The sequence below is a fragment of the Chiloscyllium plagiosum genome, chromosome 29 (genome assembly GCF_004010195.1).
Source record: "Chiloscyllium plagiosum isolate BGI_BamShark_2017 chromosome 29, ASM401019v2, whole genome shotgun sequence".
Classification (NCBI taxonomy): Eukaryota; Metazoa; Chordata; class Chondrichthyes; order Orectolobiformes; family Hemiscylliidae; genus Chiloscyllium; species Chiloscyllium plagiosum.
In genome coordinates this window covers 31297192-31315607 of record NC_057738.1, presented here as the reverse complement: position 1 = coordinate 31315607, position 18416 = coordinate 31297192, and the positions used below count along the sequence as shown (strand labels likewise).

Sequence of the window (18416 nt, the reverse complement as noted above, 5' to 3'; positions counted from 1 at the left end):
AAGGGTAGAATGGACAGCGATGACAATAGGGAGGTGGATGGACCGTAAGGGTGTGTGGGGAGAGAGGCTTCAATTTGAGAGATGAGGCCAGGGCAGGATGTATTCCTGCGCTCAGCAGGTCACAAGGATATCTCTGCCAGTAACATGTGGGAGCAGCAGTGGGAAGTGGCATTAATTGCTAACTCAGAGATTATTGACTGAGTTCCACTTTACTTTTATCAGAAAGCAATGTGTTTTCACTTCCCAAAGTGGAATGTTTTAGAAGTGCACATGAAAATAGCACATGAAAATAGTGTTTTACATAAATGAATGAGGGGCGAACTTATAGAAACATAAAAAATTATGAAGGGAATAGATAGGATAGAAGCAGAGAGGGTGTTTCCACTCAGGCGGTGTGAAACTAGAACCAGGATGCATAACCTCAAAATAACCTCAGATCTGGGACTAAGTTGAGGAGGAACTCAGTGAATGTTTTAAGGCAAAGATAAATAGATTTTTGAACAGTTAAGAAATTAAGAGTTGTGGTGAGGGCGGGTAAGTGGAGCTAAGTCCATGAAAAGATCAGCCATGATTCCACATCCCCCCCCATGATTTTAATAATGATCTTAGTAAAACGCCAGAACAGGCTCGATAGGCCAGATGGCCTACTCTTGCTCTTGTTTCTTATAAACTAATTCAACACATCACCTTGTTGGTGCAGTGAAGGACTGGATCATACACAGCATCCAAATCATTCTAACTTGGAAGATCTTGGGTTGAGGAGCAGTGAATAGACATATTTCATTTTTAAAACTTTACAAAGACAAGACATGAAACCAAACTTGAAACTCAGATAAACTCAAGGCCATGTACAGTCTTTTTTTTGTTAATCATCTAACATTCCAAATCATATGCCCCTTTGTGATGTGATGTTATAAACTACCCAAAAATAACCAACTGATACACAAGTTTTTGGAAAGTACCTGTAAGCCTGGAGAAGGAATATCTTGTAGACGTTGATGGTAACTGTTCTCAGTGTACTAACCTGCAGAAATTATAAATATGTCTGAGCTGATCATCAATTTTATACTTGTCTATACAATACACAATAGCCACCTCCCCCATCCCAAGTCTGTAGCAACAATTCAAGGTATGTTAATCTCTGGGCAGATACACTATATAAAAAGTCAAAAAGAATAGAACTAGGTTTGTTTCGCCTTACACAGCAGGAAGAAACTATCATCAGGTTTCGTTTCTGCTAATAACAAAGTGCAGGTACACAATCCTTTATCCGAAATCCTTGTAGCCAGCTGTTTTTCGGATTTCAGAATAAATGACATTTTCACAGTGAAATGTTTTCAAAATTACCAAACAGCAGACCCATGTGTGACAAGTACAAGCACTGAGACACAACTGATACCTGCCAGTGCTGGGCCACGCCGACACATCACATCTGAATGATGTGGGTTGAGTGGGTGTGGAGTTGGGTCACTTTTTCGCACACCAAACAACCTTGTTATACAGAAAAAAACTTCACAATAAAAACTTCAGATTTCGGAGCTTTTCGGATGTCAGAATTTCAGATAATGGATTGTGTACCTGTACAGAAAGCCAAAATAGTTTTACAATTGTGTTTTACCATTACATTAAATAATTATCTTGAAGTTATTTCAAATCAAAACATTTTAGCTACCCAGCAGTTTGTAGCAGCAGTGCAGTGATGTTCGTTTTCACTTGTGTGAAATCGGATGAACCAAAGGTTCTACTTTGGGCTTTTTTGACATTGTAACATCATAGATAAGCTGATGTGACAGTGAAGATCGCAGAAACAATTGCAGATCTCTCTGCGTGCAATGCAGAACAAGTGAGCAGCTTAACTTGTGAAGAGGAACTTTGGACAACAAAAAAACAAAGAAAGAGAGGTCCTGATATCGAATTGTGGGCGATCACTTTCAACTACAAACTCTTCTTATGAATTTCTCATCTCTTAACTCTTGTTACCTTTGAGAACAATACTGTATAATCTTGCAAATGGTTCATTAATTTTGTTGAAGTTACCAATTGCCCAACAAGCACATGTCTGATTGGATCTGTCAGATGGAGAGACTCAATCTTATTGCAGGTTGCAAGGCCATCTGGTTAGACTGAAAACATTCATTTGAATGTTTGGACAGCAACACGAAGCATTTTACCACGCATTCCCTATTTCCACAGTAACAGCGATCCAGTCAGGAATCTCTGCCCGATGTTGGGCAGTGTCCAATTTGTTTAGACTCCAACCAGTGTACCTAGTTCTGAAAGCTGCCTACTCTCTGCCCTACAACAAAGTTCCCCAGCCCACTAACACTGTTAGAGCTTTGTTAGAAACCTCTCTTCCACCAGTCAGCAGCTGGGGCTCCACCTTCTCCACAAGCTTCCGATGTTCCTGGTCAAATTATGGATCGGGCCTTCGGCATCATTGCACTCTGCTGATAGACTGCACCTCCCTACAGATCAGGGCGAGTGGGGAGGGAAACCCCTTACGAGTGGCAGTGAAACCCCAGCGGGAAGACTCTCAGGTGACAGGGGAGAAAGCAGAAATTGGAAGATGAACCATGATCATATTAAAACAGCAGAGTAGGCTCAAAGGGTTGAATGGCCCACTCCCGTTCCTACCTTCTTTGTATCACTGTCTGCAGCTCCAACAATCCTTCAACCAACAGCCAGCCTGTTGCTATGATGATGGTTGACCAGACTAAGTTATCATTGGCCCAGGTGCTGCTGTCAGGCTCCTTTGGGCCTGAGCTTCGAGACATTGATCTCTTCAAAAAAAAAGTTCAGGGTTGGAGGGTTTGAGCTACAGGGAGAGGCTGAATAAGCTGGGGCTGTTTTCCCTGGAGCATCGGAGGCAGAGGGGTGACCGTACAGAGGTTTATAAAATCACGAGGGGCATGGATAGAGTAAATAACCAAGGTCTTTTCCCTGGGGTGGGGGAGTCCAGAACTAGAGGGCATAGGTTTAGGGTGAGAGGGGAAAGACATAAAACGGACCTAAGGGACAACCTTTTCACGCAGAGGGTGCTGTATGTATAGAGTGAGCTGCCAGAGGAATGAGGGAGGCTGGTACAATTACAGCATTTAAAAGGCATCTGGATGGACATACGAATAGGAAGGGTTTACAGGGATATGGGCAAAATGCTGGCAAATGGGACTAGATTAGGTTAGGATATATGGTCAGCATGGATGAATTCAACCAAAGGTTCTGTTTCTGTGCGGTACATCTGTATGACCCTACGATATGATGTCCTCCCAACTACTATCACCCAGTGTTGTGGGTTTATCATGGAAGTCGTGAATATGACATAACCAACAGCAGCTATAAATGCCAATTAGATCCTGAACAAACAGAGGAACCCAAATCACCTTTATACATCGGCCCTTTTACAACTGAAGCTTTGGAGAGAGAGGGATGATCCAAAACAGAAGTAGATGCACTTCAGGAATGAACAGGAAGCAAAGCTGCCTCCTAAGTTTTTGGGCCTAAACACAATCGTTTGAGCAGCAAATAGGTAGGTCTCCAGCTGAATACTGACCTCTGTCTGTCTTACTCACGTGACGCACTATTGATGTTCATGGATGTGACAGATACAGAATTGAGAGTGTGTTGCTGGAAAAGCACAGCAGATGAGGCAGCATCCGAGGAGAAGGAAAATCAACGTTTCAGGCTGGAGCCCTTCATCAGATACAGAATCCACCAAGTCCTCATCAAGTGCAATAGCAGGGAAGTGTGGCTCATGGGAAAAAGAGATTCACTTGTAATCTATACACTCTGTAAGGAACATCACCGCTCACCTCCAGATCCAGGAACATGTGGTGACACTTCAACTTCAAGACAGTCAGTAGCTTCCTCCTCAGATTCTTCCCAGCTTCCGAACTGCAGTTGAAGGTCATGCTTGACCTGATGGAGGTATTTGCATAGCTAAATTTCAAAGAAATGAAATTACTTCCACAGCATAGAATACTGGCTATCATATAGTAAAACAGACGTGGTGCCAGAACCTTTTACCCTATTTTCAATTCCTGGTAATTTTGCATAATTAAGTGATTTTTAGTTATTCTTGACTTTTTGAAAGTTAAATAACAAATTTTATTTCATTTATTCCTCAACTAAAAGGTTTTAATCTCAAAAAAAAAATGCAAAAGGGAGTGCCTTCTTCAACATGGAGTGGTCAGTAAAGCTCGTATTTCTTTAGGTTAAAAGTCAAACACATTATTTTCATGACGTTATGTTTTTGCTGGTTCAATATTTAATGGCTGTCTTTCATGATGGGATGATGGGAGACATGTGATGGCTATTGGTTGCTGCTGCAAGTTACCCCTTTTATTGTGACGTCCCACTGAAACCTTGCTCGACAACACCAGCAGGGTGGTAGTGGCAGTCACCGGTACTGCAACTACCCAAGGCTCAGCCCAGAGATCCAGGCCGAGGTGAATGATGGTGAAAGGAGGATTTGCAGGAGAGAGGGGAAAGTGTACAGCCCACACAATTTGCAGAGCGCCTGCAAAGTCAGGCATATCATGCAAAATTCAAGAACCAGCCTTATTATTTTTCATACTGATGCGCCTCAGAGGATACCTTTTGAGGAGGAAGACACCTGGGCAATTCACTCTGTACAACAACAACTTGAAGTTTAGATAGTGCCTTTGAAGTAGTGAAGAATCCCAAGTCGTTTTACAGGGGCATTACCAAGTGATTTCCCATTGAGCCACATAGAAACATAAAACCTGCAGCCGGCCATTTAGCCCAGCAAGCTTGCTTCACCACAAAATCATTTCAAAGGTAAGGAGGGTGCGAAGAGATGAAGGGTTTTTAAGAGGACAAGTTTTTAAAAATTCATTCACAGGATGAGGTTATCACTAGGCCAACATTTATTGCCCATCCCTAATTGCCTGCAATTAACAGTCAGCCTATGGGTGTGGAATCACACATAAGGATGGCAATTTCCTTCCCTAAAGGGCTTTAGTGAACCAGATGGGATTTTGTCAAGAGTCAACATTCATGGTCATCATTAGACCCTCAATTCCACATTTTTATTGAATTCAAATTCCAACACCTGACATGGTGGGATTTGAACCAGGATCAATAGTCCAGCAACAATACCACTACGCCATCACTTCCCCAACAAGTGACAGAAATTCTTCTGTTGAGGCACTAGGCAGCTGAATGTATGACTGTCAATGTAGCAGTGGATAACAGGGAAGAGTTAGGAAAGCAGAACATGATATATCCCCTCCCACCAACTCCAAAAAAGAACTCTTTATTAAAATCCAAACAGCTCTTGAACAAAGCAGTTACTTTCACCTCTGAAATATGGTCACTTTGCAGATGGAGGACTTGTACATCAGAACTTAAGAAATCAAGCTTAAATCAGCATAGAGCCTTTTAACCAAAGTCCTAGCACAGAGATAAGGGAAATCATTACCAGCACACTCAACACAGCAATAGTTGACAAAGTAATCATTGTTTACACTGAGATGTCCTATTAAGTTTCAAGGATCATTCAGTTCTCCCTCTAGGCTAAACATTAAAAGGATATTGATAACACAAAGAGGTGAGACCACACAACCAGATGAGGCAAAGAGAAAACTGCCAGTTCTTACCAACTTTAAACTTTTTTTTGAGTATCTAGGAATATATGCTTTGTGAGATAACTCAGGGCTGTTTTGAAGTTTGGGGGGAATCACTTCTCCAAAGCCTGATTCAATTAGGAGTGCTTTTCAGTAAGGAAGCAGGGATACTGAGTAAGACAACACAACACACCCGGCACACAGCAAGATGACAGCATGACACAGCATTGGAATGTGCAAACCTGTCCCCTCCCACATTAGCAGGAAGCTTCTTGTGACCCTGAGCCAAAGAGTGCTGAGTCAGGTATTCCAGCAGGTGAATGATAGAACATGTATCTCAGCAAATCAGGCAATTTACTAACAGAAGGACAAAAATTGTTATCTTGCATGTATTTTTGGGTACAGCAGGGATCTAACCTTAGAGCAAGACTAATGAATCTATTCACAAATCAGCAGTACCTGGTTTGACCCAGGGTTATAGTTGAGGCACCAGCTTCACCACGTTCATGTCTGAGATTAGATTAGATTAGATTACTTACAGTGTGGAAACAGGCCCTTCGGCCCAACAAGTCCACACCGCTCCGCCGAAGCGCAACCCACCCATACCCCTGCATTTACCCCTTACCTAACACTACGGGCAATTTAGCATGGCCAATTTACCTGACCAGCACATCTTTGGACTGTGGGAGGAAACCGGAGCACCCGGAGGAAACCCACGCAGACATGGGGAAAACGTGCAAACTCCACACAGTCAGTCGCCTGAGGCGGGAATTGAACCCGGGTCTCTGGCGCTGTGAGGCAGCAGTGCTAACCACTGTGCCACCGTGCCGCCCATAAACCAATGACAAAGTAATAGCTAATAACCTGATGGTCAAACATTCTTTCAGAGAAAAAGGTAAATCTGCCTATTGACATTTATAGAGGGAGAGTTTAGAGAGAGATACATTGTTTTCTACAGTTATTGGGCTGGCTGTTTCTCAACTGATTATGTATCATAACCGACAGTGATAGACACCGACTTCCTTTTTGGAATCACCTGGTCTGGGTTGGACTGTTGGCGGAAGTTGCAGATGCTGGAGATCAGAGTGGTGCTGGAAAAGCACAGCAGGTCAGGCAGCATCTGAGGGGCAGGAAAATTGACGTTTCGGGTATAAGCCCTTCATCAGGAATTCCTTCAGGCCCTTTATCAGCCCTTCATTCCTGATGAAGGGTTTTTGCCCGAAATGTTGATTTTCCTGCTCCTCGGATGCTGCCTGACCTGCTGTATATTTCCAGCACCAGTCTAACCTTGACTGTATTGGACTGTTGTTATGTCAGAATCTAAATGAATTTGCATTGTTGTGCCACCTTGTTTTACCTGAACTGGTACTGGAGTTTAAAAGGAGGCAACTTGTATAAGACTCTGGTGCAGCCGCATCTGGAGTATTGTGTGCAGTTTTGGTCGCCATACTATAGGAAGGATGTGGAGGCACTGGAACGGGTGCAGAGGAGGTTTACCAGGATGTTGCCTGGTATGGCAGGAAGATCGTATGAGGAAAGGCTGAGGCACTTGGGGCTGTTTTCATTGGAGAAAAGAAGATTTAGGGGTGACTTGATAGAGGTGTACAAGATGATTAGGGGTTTAGATAGGGTTGACCATAAGAACCTTTTTCCACGTATGAAGTCAGCTATTACGAGGTGGCATAGCTTTAAATTAAGGGGTGGTAGGTATAGGACAGATGTTAGGGGTAGATTCTTTACTCAGCGAGTCGTGAGTTCATGGAATGCCCTGCCAGTAGCAGTGGTGGACTCTCCCTCATTATGGGCATTTAAGCGGGCATTGGATAGGCATATGGAGGATAGTGGGCTAGTGTAGGTTAGGTGGGCTTGGATCGGCGCAACATTGAGGGCCGAAGGGACTGTACTGCGCTGTATTCTTCTATGTTCTATTTATGTTCTATAACATATGCAACCCCTGAGGAGTCCTAACAAGGTGAATGTTTCCCCTGTGGGAGACTCTAGGACTCAGGGTCACTGCTTAAATATCAGAGGCTACCCATTTAACACAGAGAGGAGGGAAAGAGATTTCTCACAGAGGTTCAGGAGTCTTTGGAATGCTCCTGTTCAAAAGGCGATGCATGCAGGAATCTTTGAACTTCCTTAATAGTAAAAGGCATGGGTAGATAGATTCTTGGTGAGCAAGGGTGTGAAAGGTTATCAGGGGAGGCAGCAATGTGGAATAACCAGATCAACTATGATCTTGCTGAATGGCTACCTTCAGCTCCTTGTTCATATGTTCCTACTTCTGTCTGTGACACGTGGGAGATTGTGAATACTGCCTCCTTGGAGATGCTGCTATGTATTAACAAGACAGGACAGTTATTGACACAATGTTCTGAAACATTGAGCAAGTTAAGGACAGAGCTGAATAGTGTCTCATTACTGCAGCAGTGTGCCGAGGTGGAGCGGACTGGAGGCTTGGAGTGGAGCAGGATAGTTATTGGACTGGGGGGCCTGGCGGGGACGGTCAGACCGCGTGAACGCTGAGTTGCTGTAATGTAATGTCTACTTGAAATTCTTTACAGGACTGTAATGTCAACCCTTTAACTATGTTGTAACGACAGCTTATTTCTAACTTTTTTTTAGATAATGTAAGTAATACTCTAAGTTTTCTTTTTAATTCCTATTTTGTATCCAGGATTTATACCGAGGTACTCATATCTAAGATGGTGCCATTAAAGGCAGCCATTGTAAAGACTTTTCGCTATACTCCTATACTGGAGTACACATGACAATAAAGGATATTCTATTCTATCCTAGAAGTAGCCATTGGAATTTTAACTGGGACTTCTTCACTGAAGAAATATTGTGTATAAATAGTACATAACCACGTATTTTAAAGATGAATCCAGCATATAAATGTGTGTACCACTTCCACACGAATTTTCCAATTTATACCATTACTTGTTCATATTCTGAAATGATATTTATCTGACAAACCAACTTGGTAAAGAAGCAACACTCAATTAAAATCTCTGGACAAGAGCAACCGGCTGACAAGGAGCATGAGCAAATAAAGAAACTGCTGTTCAAAGAACAAAGCTCAAAGAAAATTTACAATCCAAAACAAGCCCTCCAAGCCTGAGCCGATCCAAATGTACTGTATAAACCTGTCGGTCAATTCCTAAGCATCTGTATCCCTCTGCTCCCCACCTACTCATGCATTTATCCAGACACATCTTAAATGAATCTACCGTGCCTGCATCTATCTTGTCTGTTGGTAACGAGTTCCAAACGCCCACCACCCTCTGTGTGAAGTACTTGCCACGTGTATCCCCCTTAAACTTTCCACCTCTCACCTTGAAAGTGTGACCTCTCGTTATTGAATCCTTCACCCTGGGAAAACGTTTGTCTCAATCCATCTTGACTAAACCCTTCATGATTCTGTAAACCTCAATCAGGTCCCCCCTCAATCTCCTTTTCTCTAATGAAGATAAACCTAACCTACTCAACCTCTTCATAGCTAGCACCTTCCATACCAGGCAACATCCTCGTCAATCTTCTCTGCACCCTCTCCAAAGCATCCACATCCTTTTGGTAATGTGGCTACCAGAACTGTATACAATATTCTAAATGCGGCCGAATAAATGTCTTGCACAATTTTAACATGACCTGCCAGCTCTTATATTCAATAACCCAATGAGGGCAAGCATACTATACCTTCTTGACCACTCTATCCACCTGTGCAGCAACCTTCAGGGTACAATGGACCTGCACTCCCAGATTTCTCTGCCCATCAACTTTTCCCAGGCTCTTCCTTTCATTGTATAGTTCGCTCTAGAATTAGACTTGTTGAAATGTATCACCTCACATTTGTCTGGATTGAAAGCCATCTGCCACTTTTCCGCCCAACTCTCCAGTCTATCTAGAAGTTTGGTCTCCCCCTTTAAAATTACATTCTCCATATCCCTTCTGAACTTAGAGGAACAGCCAGTTGCTCTTTAATTCACTTTTAGTAACTGCCAACAAGAATTTACTCCAAGAGGGCTCGACCCCCACCACTCCTTTCTGAGTTGCTGCTCAGACCCTGCTCCCAACTATACGGCTAAAATAGTTAACTTCTGCTTTCCCTCGAAGTCTTGCAAGGGAACTGTGCTTGTGTGACCAGGCGCGTGTGAAAGAAAACATCTCCTACCTGGAATAGTCACAATACACTTCAAGTGTCTGTGTATCGAAGAGCAGACCACACCAAGGAAAGAGAGAATGTTCCGGCAATGACGTGATTTTGCTGCAGCCCGGAAGGTCCTCATCAAGAGCAAAGTTGACCTCTGTTTTATGGGGGCTTATGAAACAGCCGTACTCTGGGATTCCTGCTGCCAGTATTCTGGACCGTTAAGAAACATAAATGAACACTTGTTCTGTCTGAGTTCTCTAAAGCACTAGCTCAAAGCAACAGAAAACAGTGTAGTACTTCCTGTATTAGCAGTCAGTCTGCCTCAGTTGATGGCTCTGTTGTCTCTGATATGCAAAGTTTCAGGTTCAAATCGAGCAGGGATTAAGGCTGACACACTATTACAACGCTGAAGGAGTGCTGCACTGTCAGAGGCTTTATCTGTTGGATGAGGTCCTCTTAGGTGGGTGTAGATGACCCCATATCAATATTTCTAAGAATAGACAATAGGTGCAGGAGTAGGCCATTCTGCCCTTCGAGCCTGCACCACCATTCATAATGATCATGGCTGATCATCCTCAATCAGTATCCTGTTCCTGCCTTATCTCCATAACCCTTGATTCCACTATCCTTGAGAACTCTATCCAACTCTTTCTTAAACGAATCCAGAGACTGGGCCTCCACTGCCTTCTGGGGCAGAGTATTCCACACACCCACCACTCTCTGGGTGAAGACATTTCTCCTCATCTCTGTCCTAAATGGTCTACCCCTTATTTTTAAGCTGTGTCCTCTGGTTCAGGACTCATCCATCAGCGGAAACATGTTTCCTGCCTCCAGAACGTCCAATCCTTTAATAATCTTATACGGCTCAATCAGATCCCCTCTCAGTCTTTTAAACTCAAGGGTATACAAGCCCAGTCACTCCAATCTTTCAACATAAGATAGTCCCGCCATTCCAGGAATTGACCTCGTGAACCTATGCTGCACTCCCTCAATAGCCAGAATGTCTTTCCTCAAATTTGGAGACCAGAACTGCACACAATATTCCAGGTGCGGTCTCACCAGGGCCCTGTACAGCTGCAGAAGAACCTCTTTGCTTCTATACTCAATCCCTCTTGTTATGAAGGCCAGCATGCTATTAGCCTTCTTCACTACCTGCTGTACTGCATGCTTACCTTCATTGACTGGTGTACAAAAACACCCTGTTCTCTTTGTACTGCCTCTTCACCTAACTTGACTCCATTGAGGTAGTAATCTGCCTTCCTGTTCTTGCCACCAAAGTGGATAACCATACATTTATCCACATTAAACTGCATCTGCCATGCATCTGACCACTCACCTAAGCTGTCCAGGTCACCCTGTAATCTCCTAACATCCTCCTCACATTTCACCCTGCCACCCAGCTTTGTATCATCAGCAAATTTGCTAATGTTACCATTAATACCATCTTCTATATCATTAATATATATTGTAAAAAGCTGCGGTCCCAGCACTGATCCCTGCGGTACCCCACTGGTCACCGCCTGCCATTCCGAAATGGAGCCGTTTATCACTACTGTTTCCTGGCAGCCAACCAATTTTTAATCCAAGAAGAGGAGGAAGTTATCCTCTGGCCAATATTTATTGCTCAATGCAACATTCAAGTCAGATTAAAAGGTCACTCACAAATTGCTGTTTGTGGGAGCGTGCTGTGTGCAAACTAGCATCATCTTTCCTCAATTAAAATGTTTCAGAAGTATTTATTTCATTGGCTGTAAAATATTTCGAGATGTTAAGCAATCGTGAAAGGCTTTACAGAGGAACCTTGATTTTCCGGCATTTGATTATCCAAATATCAGATTATCTGGCAAGATTGCAAGGTCACAATGCTTGTTGGCTAAACTATGTTATCCGTCATTCGATTATCCGGAATTCGATTAACCGATGAAATACTCCCTGCCTGTGTCCTTCGGATAATCAAGGCTCCTCTGTAAACAATGAAAGTAATTTTTCCCCACTTCACGAAACACACACAATAGCAGGATGAAATTCCCTGGTGTAGTGGAACACTAAAGTGTCAATGTGAACTTCTATTCATAATCCATTCCCTGAAGGAAGGCTTAAACCCTCTCAGCAACAAAAGCTCATATTTATAATGTATCGTTGAAATGGTTAGAAGGATTTCTTGCTGCAATTGTACAGGGCCTTGGTGAGACTACACCTGGAATACTGAATGCAGCTTTGGTCTCCCTATCTGAGGAAGAATGTTTCTTCTATAGAGGGAATGCAGTAAAGACTGTTTTCTGGGATGGCAGAACTTTTTTAGATTAGATTACTTTACAGTGTGGAAACAGGCCCTTCGGCCCAACAAGTCCACACCGACCCGCCGAAGCGCAACCCATCCAGACCCATTCCCCTACATTTACCCCTGCACCTAACACTACGGGCAATTTAGCATGGCCAATTCACCTGACCTGCACATTTTTGGACTGTGGGAGGAAACCGGAGCACCCGGAGGAAACCCACGCAGACACGGGGAGAATGTGCAAACTCCAGACAGTCAGTCGCCTGAGGCCGGAATTGAACCCGGGTCTCTGGCGCTGTGAGGCAGCAGTGCTAACCACTGTGCCACTGTGCCTCTCTATACTGAGGTATAGAGAGAAGTTAAATCGATTAGGATTATATTTGGGGTTAAGAAGGAATACGGGAATCTCACAAAAACCCATAACGTTCTAGCAGTACACAGAAAGGACGTTTCTGAATGTAAGCCCAGAACCAGAGGGTCACAGTCTAAGGAAGCAGGGTAAACCCCATTTAGGATTGGGATGAGGAGAAACTTCTTCACCCAGAGAGAGATGAGTTTATGGAATTTTCTCTCACAGAAAACAGGTGAGGTCAAAACATTGTGCGATTTCGAGAAGGAGTTGGATCTAATACTTGGAGCTAAAAGGATCAAAGGATGTGGGGAAAAGTGGAAAATGCTAATTTGAGTTGGATCAGCCATGATAGTAATGAATGGAGCAGCAGGCCTGAAGGGCTGAATGGACTACTCCTACTCCTATTTTTACATTTCTATGTTTAAACACTCAAATGGGGATAATTCAACACAACACTTAGGGACATATACGAGGACCAGTTACCAAGAGTTTGATTAAGGAGGTAGATTTTACAGGGTGACTTAAAAGGAACAGAGGAGGAAAAAGACAGAGAGAGGACATTCTAGACCTTTGTAATAAAGATATGAAAGCTATTGGTGGAGGGATAGACATCAGAGCAGTTCAAGAGGTCAAGATTGGACAGATGTGGAGATCCCAGGGTGCTATCAGATTGGAGAAAGTCACAGAAACAGGAGAGGCCATGGAAGGGTTTGAAAACAAGGGTGAACCTTTTAAAAACTGTATTGAATAAAGTGTCCTGTCAAAGATACCATAACAAAATGGTGGATATGACATTCCACTACATTGTCTTGTTATACTGAGAATGCTGAGCAAGGAAGTGGAAATTTCTGTTCCCATTGGTGGGCCATCTTGCTCCATCTGACATACCTTAGGAAGTTCTTGGCACACTCTAAGTGCGGAGTAACCAGCAAGAAGTCATCAACCAATCGCAACATCAACCTGAAGAAAAGAAACATTCCGATCAATCATTGTACGAAAAGTCATAACCTAACCGAAAACAAAACAGCTTTTTATAGCAAGTGATGAGCAACGTGGTAAACATTTTAAACTTACCAGCTAATTAAAAACGTGCTATCACTTACCCATCCTCCTGAATCCCACTGAGGAGTTTCTTGTCCATGTCACCATAGCACAAACTGCACAGCAAGGTGGAGAGGAGAGAGCCCTGAGGGATCCCACAACACTGAGTGTAATATCTGCAAACAGAGACACCAGATTGCTTTCTTTTTTTGAGTATGCATTACAAATAAGTTTCTCTTTACAAAAATCTCTGTATACGATCAGAAACAATCTTTGGACTTTAGTTCAACTGCTTCTGACACAAATTTAATTCAACTCCCAAGAAATGCCTTTGCAGTTTTTGAAAGAACATGAGAGAAGTATTAGTGAGGCACATCATGTGCTCATGCAGCACATTAGCTAAGATTAGATTAGATTAGATTACTTACAGTGTGGAAACAGGCCCTTCGGCCCAACAAGTCCACACCGACCCGCCGAAGCGCAACCCACCCATACCCCTACATCCACCCCTTTAACCAAACACTACGGGCAATTTAGCATGGCCAATTCACCTGACCCGCACATCTTTGGACTGTGGGAGGAAACCGGAGCACCCGGAGGAAACCCACGCAGACACGGGGAGAATGTGCAAACTCCACACAGTCAGTCGCCTGAGTCGGGAATTGAACCCGGGTCTACAGGCGCTGTGAGGCAGCAGTGCTAACCACTGGGCCACCGTGCTGCTGAATGGAAAACTCTGAACATGGCTTCCTGTGTCAAGTAAGCACATTGTAAGTGTAGGCGAAAGTGAGTACTGCAGATGCTGGAAATCAGAGTCAAGATTACAGTGGTGTTGGAAAAGCACACAGGTCAGGCAGCAACTGAGGTGCAGGAAGAGCCCTGATAAAGGACTTTCGCCCAAAATGTCGATTTTCCTGCTCCTCGGATGCTGCCTGACCTGCTGTGCTTTTCCAGCAGCACTTCAATCTTGACATTGTAAGTGTGTCACTTGTTACTGACAAAAACGGCAAGCACTCAATGGGAATGGTAAATCCACATATTTATCATGGGCAAAAGTTGGGCAAAGGTTCCATTCCCAACAGTTAAGTAATTATCATTTATTCCAGTCCAGCAATTAATCTGACTCAAAATTCTTCCATCTGGCAGAAGGTACGGAAGCTTGAACACTCGCACCAACAGTTTTAGGAACAGCTGCTTCTCATCCGTTATTAGACTGATGAATGGACTCTCTAACTTCAAATAATGTTGATCTTGCTTCGTGCATCTCCTGTGGAGTATGCCTCACTCTGTCTTAGCACCCTATGACCTGTATGTCCTAGCTTGCTATGATCTAGCAAAGTTTTTCACTGTACTTTCGGTACATGTGAACACAATAAATAAATCAAATCAAAACTTGATTTGACCTAACAGGATCCAGTAATTGATGTATGTAGTATTGATCTGGGAAGGTGGAGGTCTGTTAGCACAGTTGGCTGGACAGTGTGGGCTCATATCCCCGCACCAGCTGAAGTGACCATGAAGAACTCTCCTTCTCAACCTCTCAGATTACCTAGTGTGGTGACCCACAGGTTAAACCACCACCAGTTGAGAGAGCAAGACTATGGTAACTTTACATTACCTTTATATAGCTCTTTCAGTATTGACCTGCATGGCTCATTATCTAACTAGTCATGTTAACCAAAATTCTCTTGTTCCGGTCAAAACATGGACTGTCACTTGTATTTGAACTCATCTCTTTCATACATGTTGGCAGGATTAGTGTCTTCTGCCCAATATTTGTGCAAACCCTGGTAACATTCCACACTGACTGGGAGTGAACTAAAAGTAGTGTTTTTAGTGCGAACAGCTCATTCCCATTTACTAACGGTGCAATAGTCCACAGACATGGTGCAGTGTACAGTATCTGTAAAGATTTCTCAGCGTGGTTATGAGGTGAAGATGTGAAAGTACGCATATAATTCTCGTGACTGTAGTTCCAGAAAATGCTCTGGGGCTGAAATGTTTAGCCTCAAAGCACTTGCAGTAATCCAAAGTATAATTGCATGCAAACTTAGTAAAGTTGTTTCACTCAGAGACAGCGAGAACCGAGTAAATTGGAGCATTTTGATAACTAATAAAGTGGAAGATGTGAGCCTTCTCAATGCAATCTCAGATATGGCTTTTACAAGTCATATGTTTGAGACAGATCATGTGGCAGGACACAGACCCCACCTGCTGGTCACTGTAAAATTTACTTCAGTGAAAATAAATCCTTCTGCAGACTTGTATTTCTTGTATGGTTGTGGAGATAACTTATTAGTTCTCAATGAAAGATTCCAAGAATATGCTGCTTACTTATCCCCAATTCTGATGGTGCTGTTCTCAATCATTTGCTTGAAGTAATCGAACACATGTCCAGAGCTTTCATTCAATATCAGACCCTGAAAAGAACACAAGAACACATCCAATAAAAGATTATAAACCTCACCAATGCATCAAGATTCTCATTTCAGTCTATCATTAATACATCTCAAGGAGGATTATTATTATTGGATTTTCCAAAATAGATGGATGGATAGAAATTTAGAGACACGCAGTAATTATATTTTGGAACACATAGTAGTAGCCCCACTACTGAGTCAAAAAGTGTGGTGCTGGAAAAGGACAGCCAGTCAGGAATGTCATTCCTGATGAAGAGTTTATGTTTAAAACATCAACTCTCCTGCTCCTCGGATGCTGATCTCCTGCATCTGCAGTTACCACTTCCACCCACTACTGAGTCAGGAATTCCCAGCTCAAGTCCCACTCCTGTATGTGCTGGCAGTGGAAAGTGTATTTTTAACAAGGTCAAACAGATTAATGATCAGGTTGGAAATCACTCTCATGCACCCACAGCAGACATTAAGAGTGATGAAGTCATGCTTCACGTGGAGCAATACTCTTCATTCTACAGACTAGCGCCTTGCTCCAGAAAAATCCAGCAACAGAAACAGAAAAGCAAGTGCTTTGTTTGACTCGTACATCACTTTGTGTGAGAACAGCATATAAGAATACAGTTATGCCTATGGCACAATCTCATAAAAAAAGAACAGGTTTGATACGTTTATGAACTCTTCCGAGCTCAATCCAATAATGTACCCTATTGTCAATGTTTCTAAAAATGGAACAACAAAGAAAGAAGCATAACCCTCATCTTTAACAATCCCGGAGGCAAAAAAGAAACAAGACAAGGATTAACATAAGAGGTATAGTTACTAAGTTTGCAGATGACACCAAAATTGGAGGTGTAGTGGACAGCGAAGAAGATTACCTTAGAGTACAACAGGATGGATCTTCATCAGATGGGCCCATGTGCTGAGTAGCAGATGGAGTTTAATTTCGATAAATGTGAGGTGCTGTATTTTGGAAGAGCAGGACGTATACACTTAATGGTAAGGTCCTGGGGAGCATTGCTGAACAAAAAGACCTTGGAGTGCAGGTTCATAGATCCTTGAAAGTAGAGTCATAGGTAGATAGGATAGTGAAGGAGACATTTGGTTTTCTTTATTGGTCAAAGTATTGAGTACAGGAGTTGGGAGGTCATGTTACAGCTATACAGGAAATTGGTTAGGACACTGTTGGAATATTGCGTGCAATTCTGGTCTCCTTCCTATCGGAAAGATGTTGTGAAACTTGAAAGGGTTCAGAAAAGATTTAAAAGGATGTTGCCAGGGTTGGAGGATTTTAACTACAAGTAGAGTTTTCCCTGGAGCATCGGAGACTGAGAGGTGACCTTATAGAAGTTTATAAAATCTTGAGGGGCATGGAGAGAATAAAATCTTTTCCCTAGGGCAGGGGAGTCCAAAACTAGAGGGCATAGGTTTAAAGTGAGAAGGGAAAGATTTAAAAGGGACCTAAGGGGGAACTTTCTCACGCAGAGGGTGGTCAGTGTATGGAATGAGCTGCCAGAGGATGCGGAAGAGGCTGGTAAATTTGCAGTATTTAAAAGGCATCTGGATGGTTATATGTATAGGAAGGGTTTCAAGGGCTGTGGGCCAAGTGCTTGCAAATGGGACTAGATTAGATTAGAGTACCTGGGCAGCATGAACGAGTTGGACCAAAGTGTCTATTTCAGTGCTGTACATCTCTATGACTCTGCGACTCTGTGATTGCACAATACTATTTAGATAAGTACATAGGTAAGAAATGCTTGGAGGGAGATGGGCCAAGTGCAGGCAGGTGGGACTAGTTTAGTTTGGGATTATAGTTGGCATGGACTGTTTGGACCGAAGAGTCTGTTTCCGTGCTGTATGACTCTCTCGTCATTGACTTGTCTCACCTGTTCAACTAGGATAGTGTCTTGCAGTGAGGCTTCCTGCTGTAGATGGGACACAAATTCCTTCATGTTTGGTAACAGATCCTTCATTGTGGAAACCTGAATACAATAATATGTGATGATGAAAAAATGGAGCTAAGCAATCCTGAAAAGATACAGAAAAGCTGCGATAGTAAGACAGGTAGGTAATGGAATAAAACACTAACTCAGGGTGACAGCACAGTTAGAAAGCAGGAGGTCAGCAGGCAGAGCACAGAATCAATATTCAATTTGATAGATCAGATATTTCAAATAGGTGAAAATTCTTATGATTAATGAACTCATTTGTAAAAATGTGATAATGCCATGGGAATTTGCTTCTGAAAATAGGACAAAACCAATCAGATATAGGGTCACAGATTTGCAAAAAGACAAGAAGCTAAGACATTTTCATGAGAGCTGAGGTGGGGATCTGAATATATGCAAAATGTAAATAACAGACAAGAAAATTAAAAAGTAAGTTATGAAAGAGCTCTTTACATAGTGGAATCCTTAGTCATGAACTATCATTGAGTAAGGGGGAGAGGCAATGGCCAAGTGTTATTATCACTTGACTATTAATCCAGAGACTCACGGAATGTTGTGGGGACCTGAGTTCAAATCGCGCCACAGCAGATGGTTGAATTTGAATTCAATAAAAATTTGGAATTAAGTGTCTAATGATGACCATG

General features: G+C 42.8%; 1 protein-coding gene across 1 annotated transcript in view; it reads right to left on the bottom strand.

The window, feature by feature from the left end:
- Nucleotides 1–18416, bottom strand: part of tert (telomerase reverse transcriptase) — a 60443-nt gene that overhangs the window by 20738 nt on the left and 21289 nt on the right. Inside the window, exons 7-13 of the mRNA XM_043719416.1 lie at nt 17710–17805; nt 15747–15832; nt 13475–13588; nt 13260–13331; nt 9760–9948; nt 3810–3936; nt 963–1024 (exon numbers count right to left, since the gene is read on the bottom strand). Coding sequence (XP_043575351.1) covers nt 963–1024; nt 3810–3936; nt 9760–9948; nt 13260–13331; nt 13475–13588; nt 15747–15832; nt 17710–17805 — 746 coding nt within the window. The remainder of the gene's footprint in view (nt 1–962; nt 1025–3809; nt 3937–9759; nt 9949–13259; nt 13332–13474; nt 13589–15746; nt 15833–17709; nt 17806–18416) is intronic.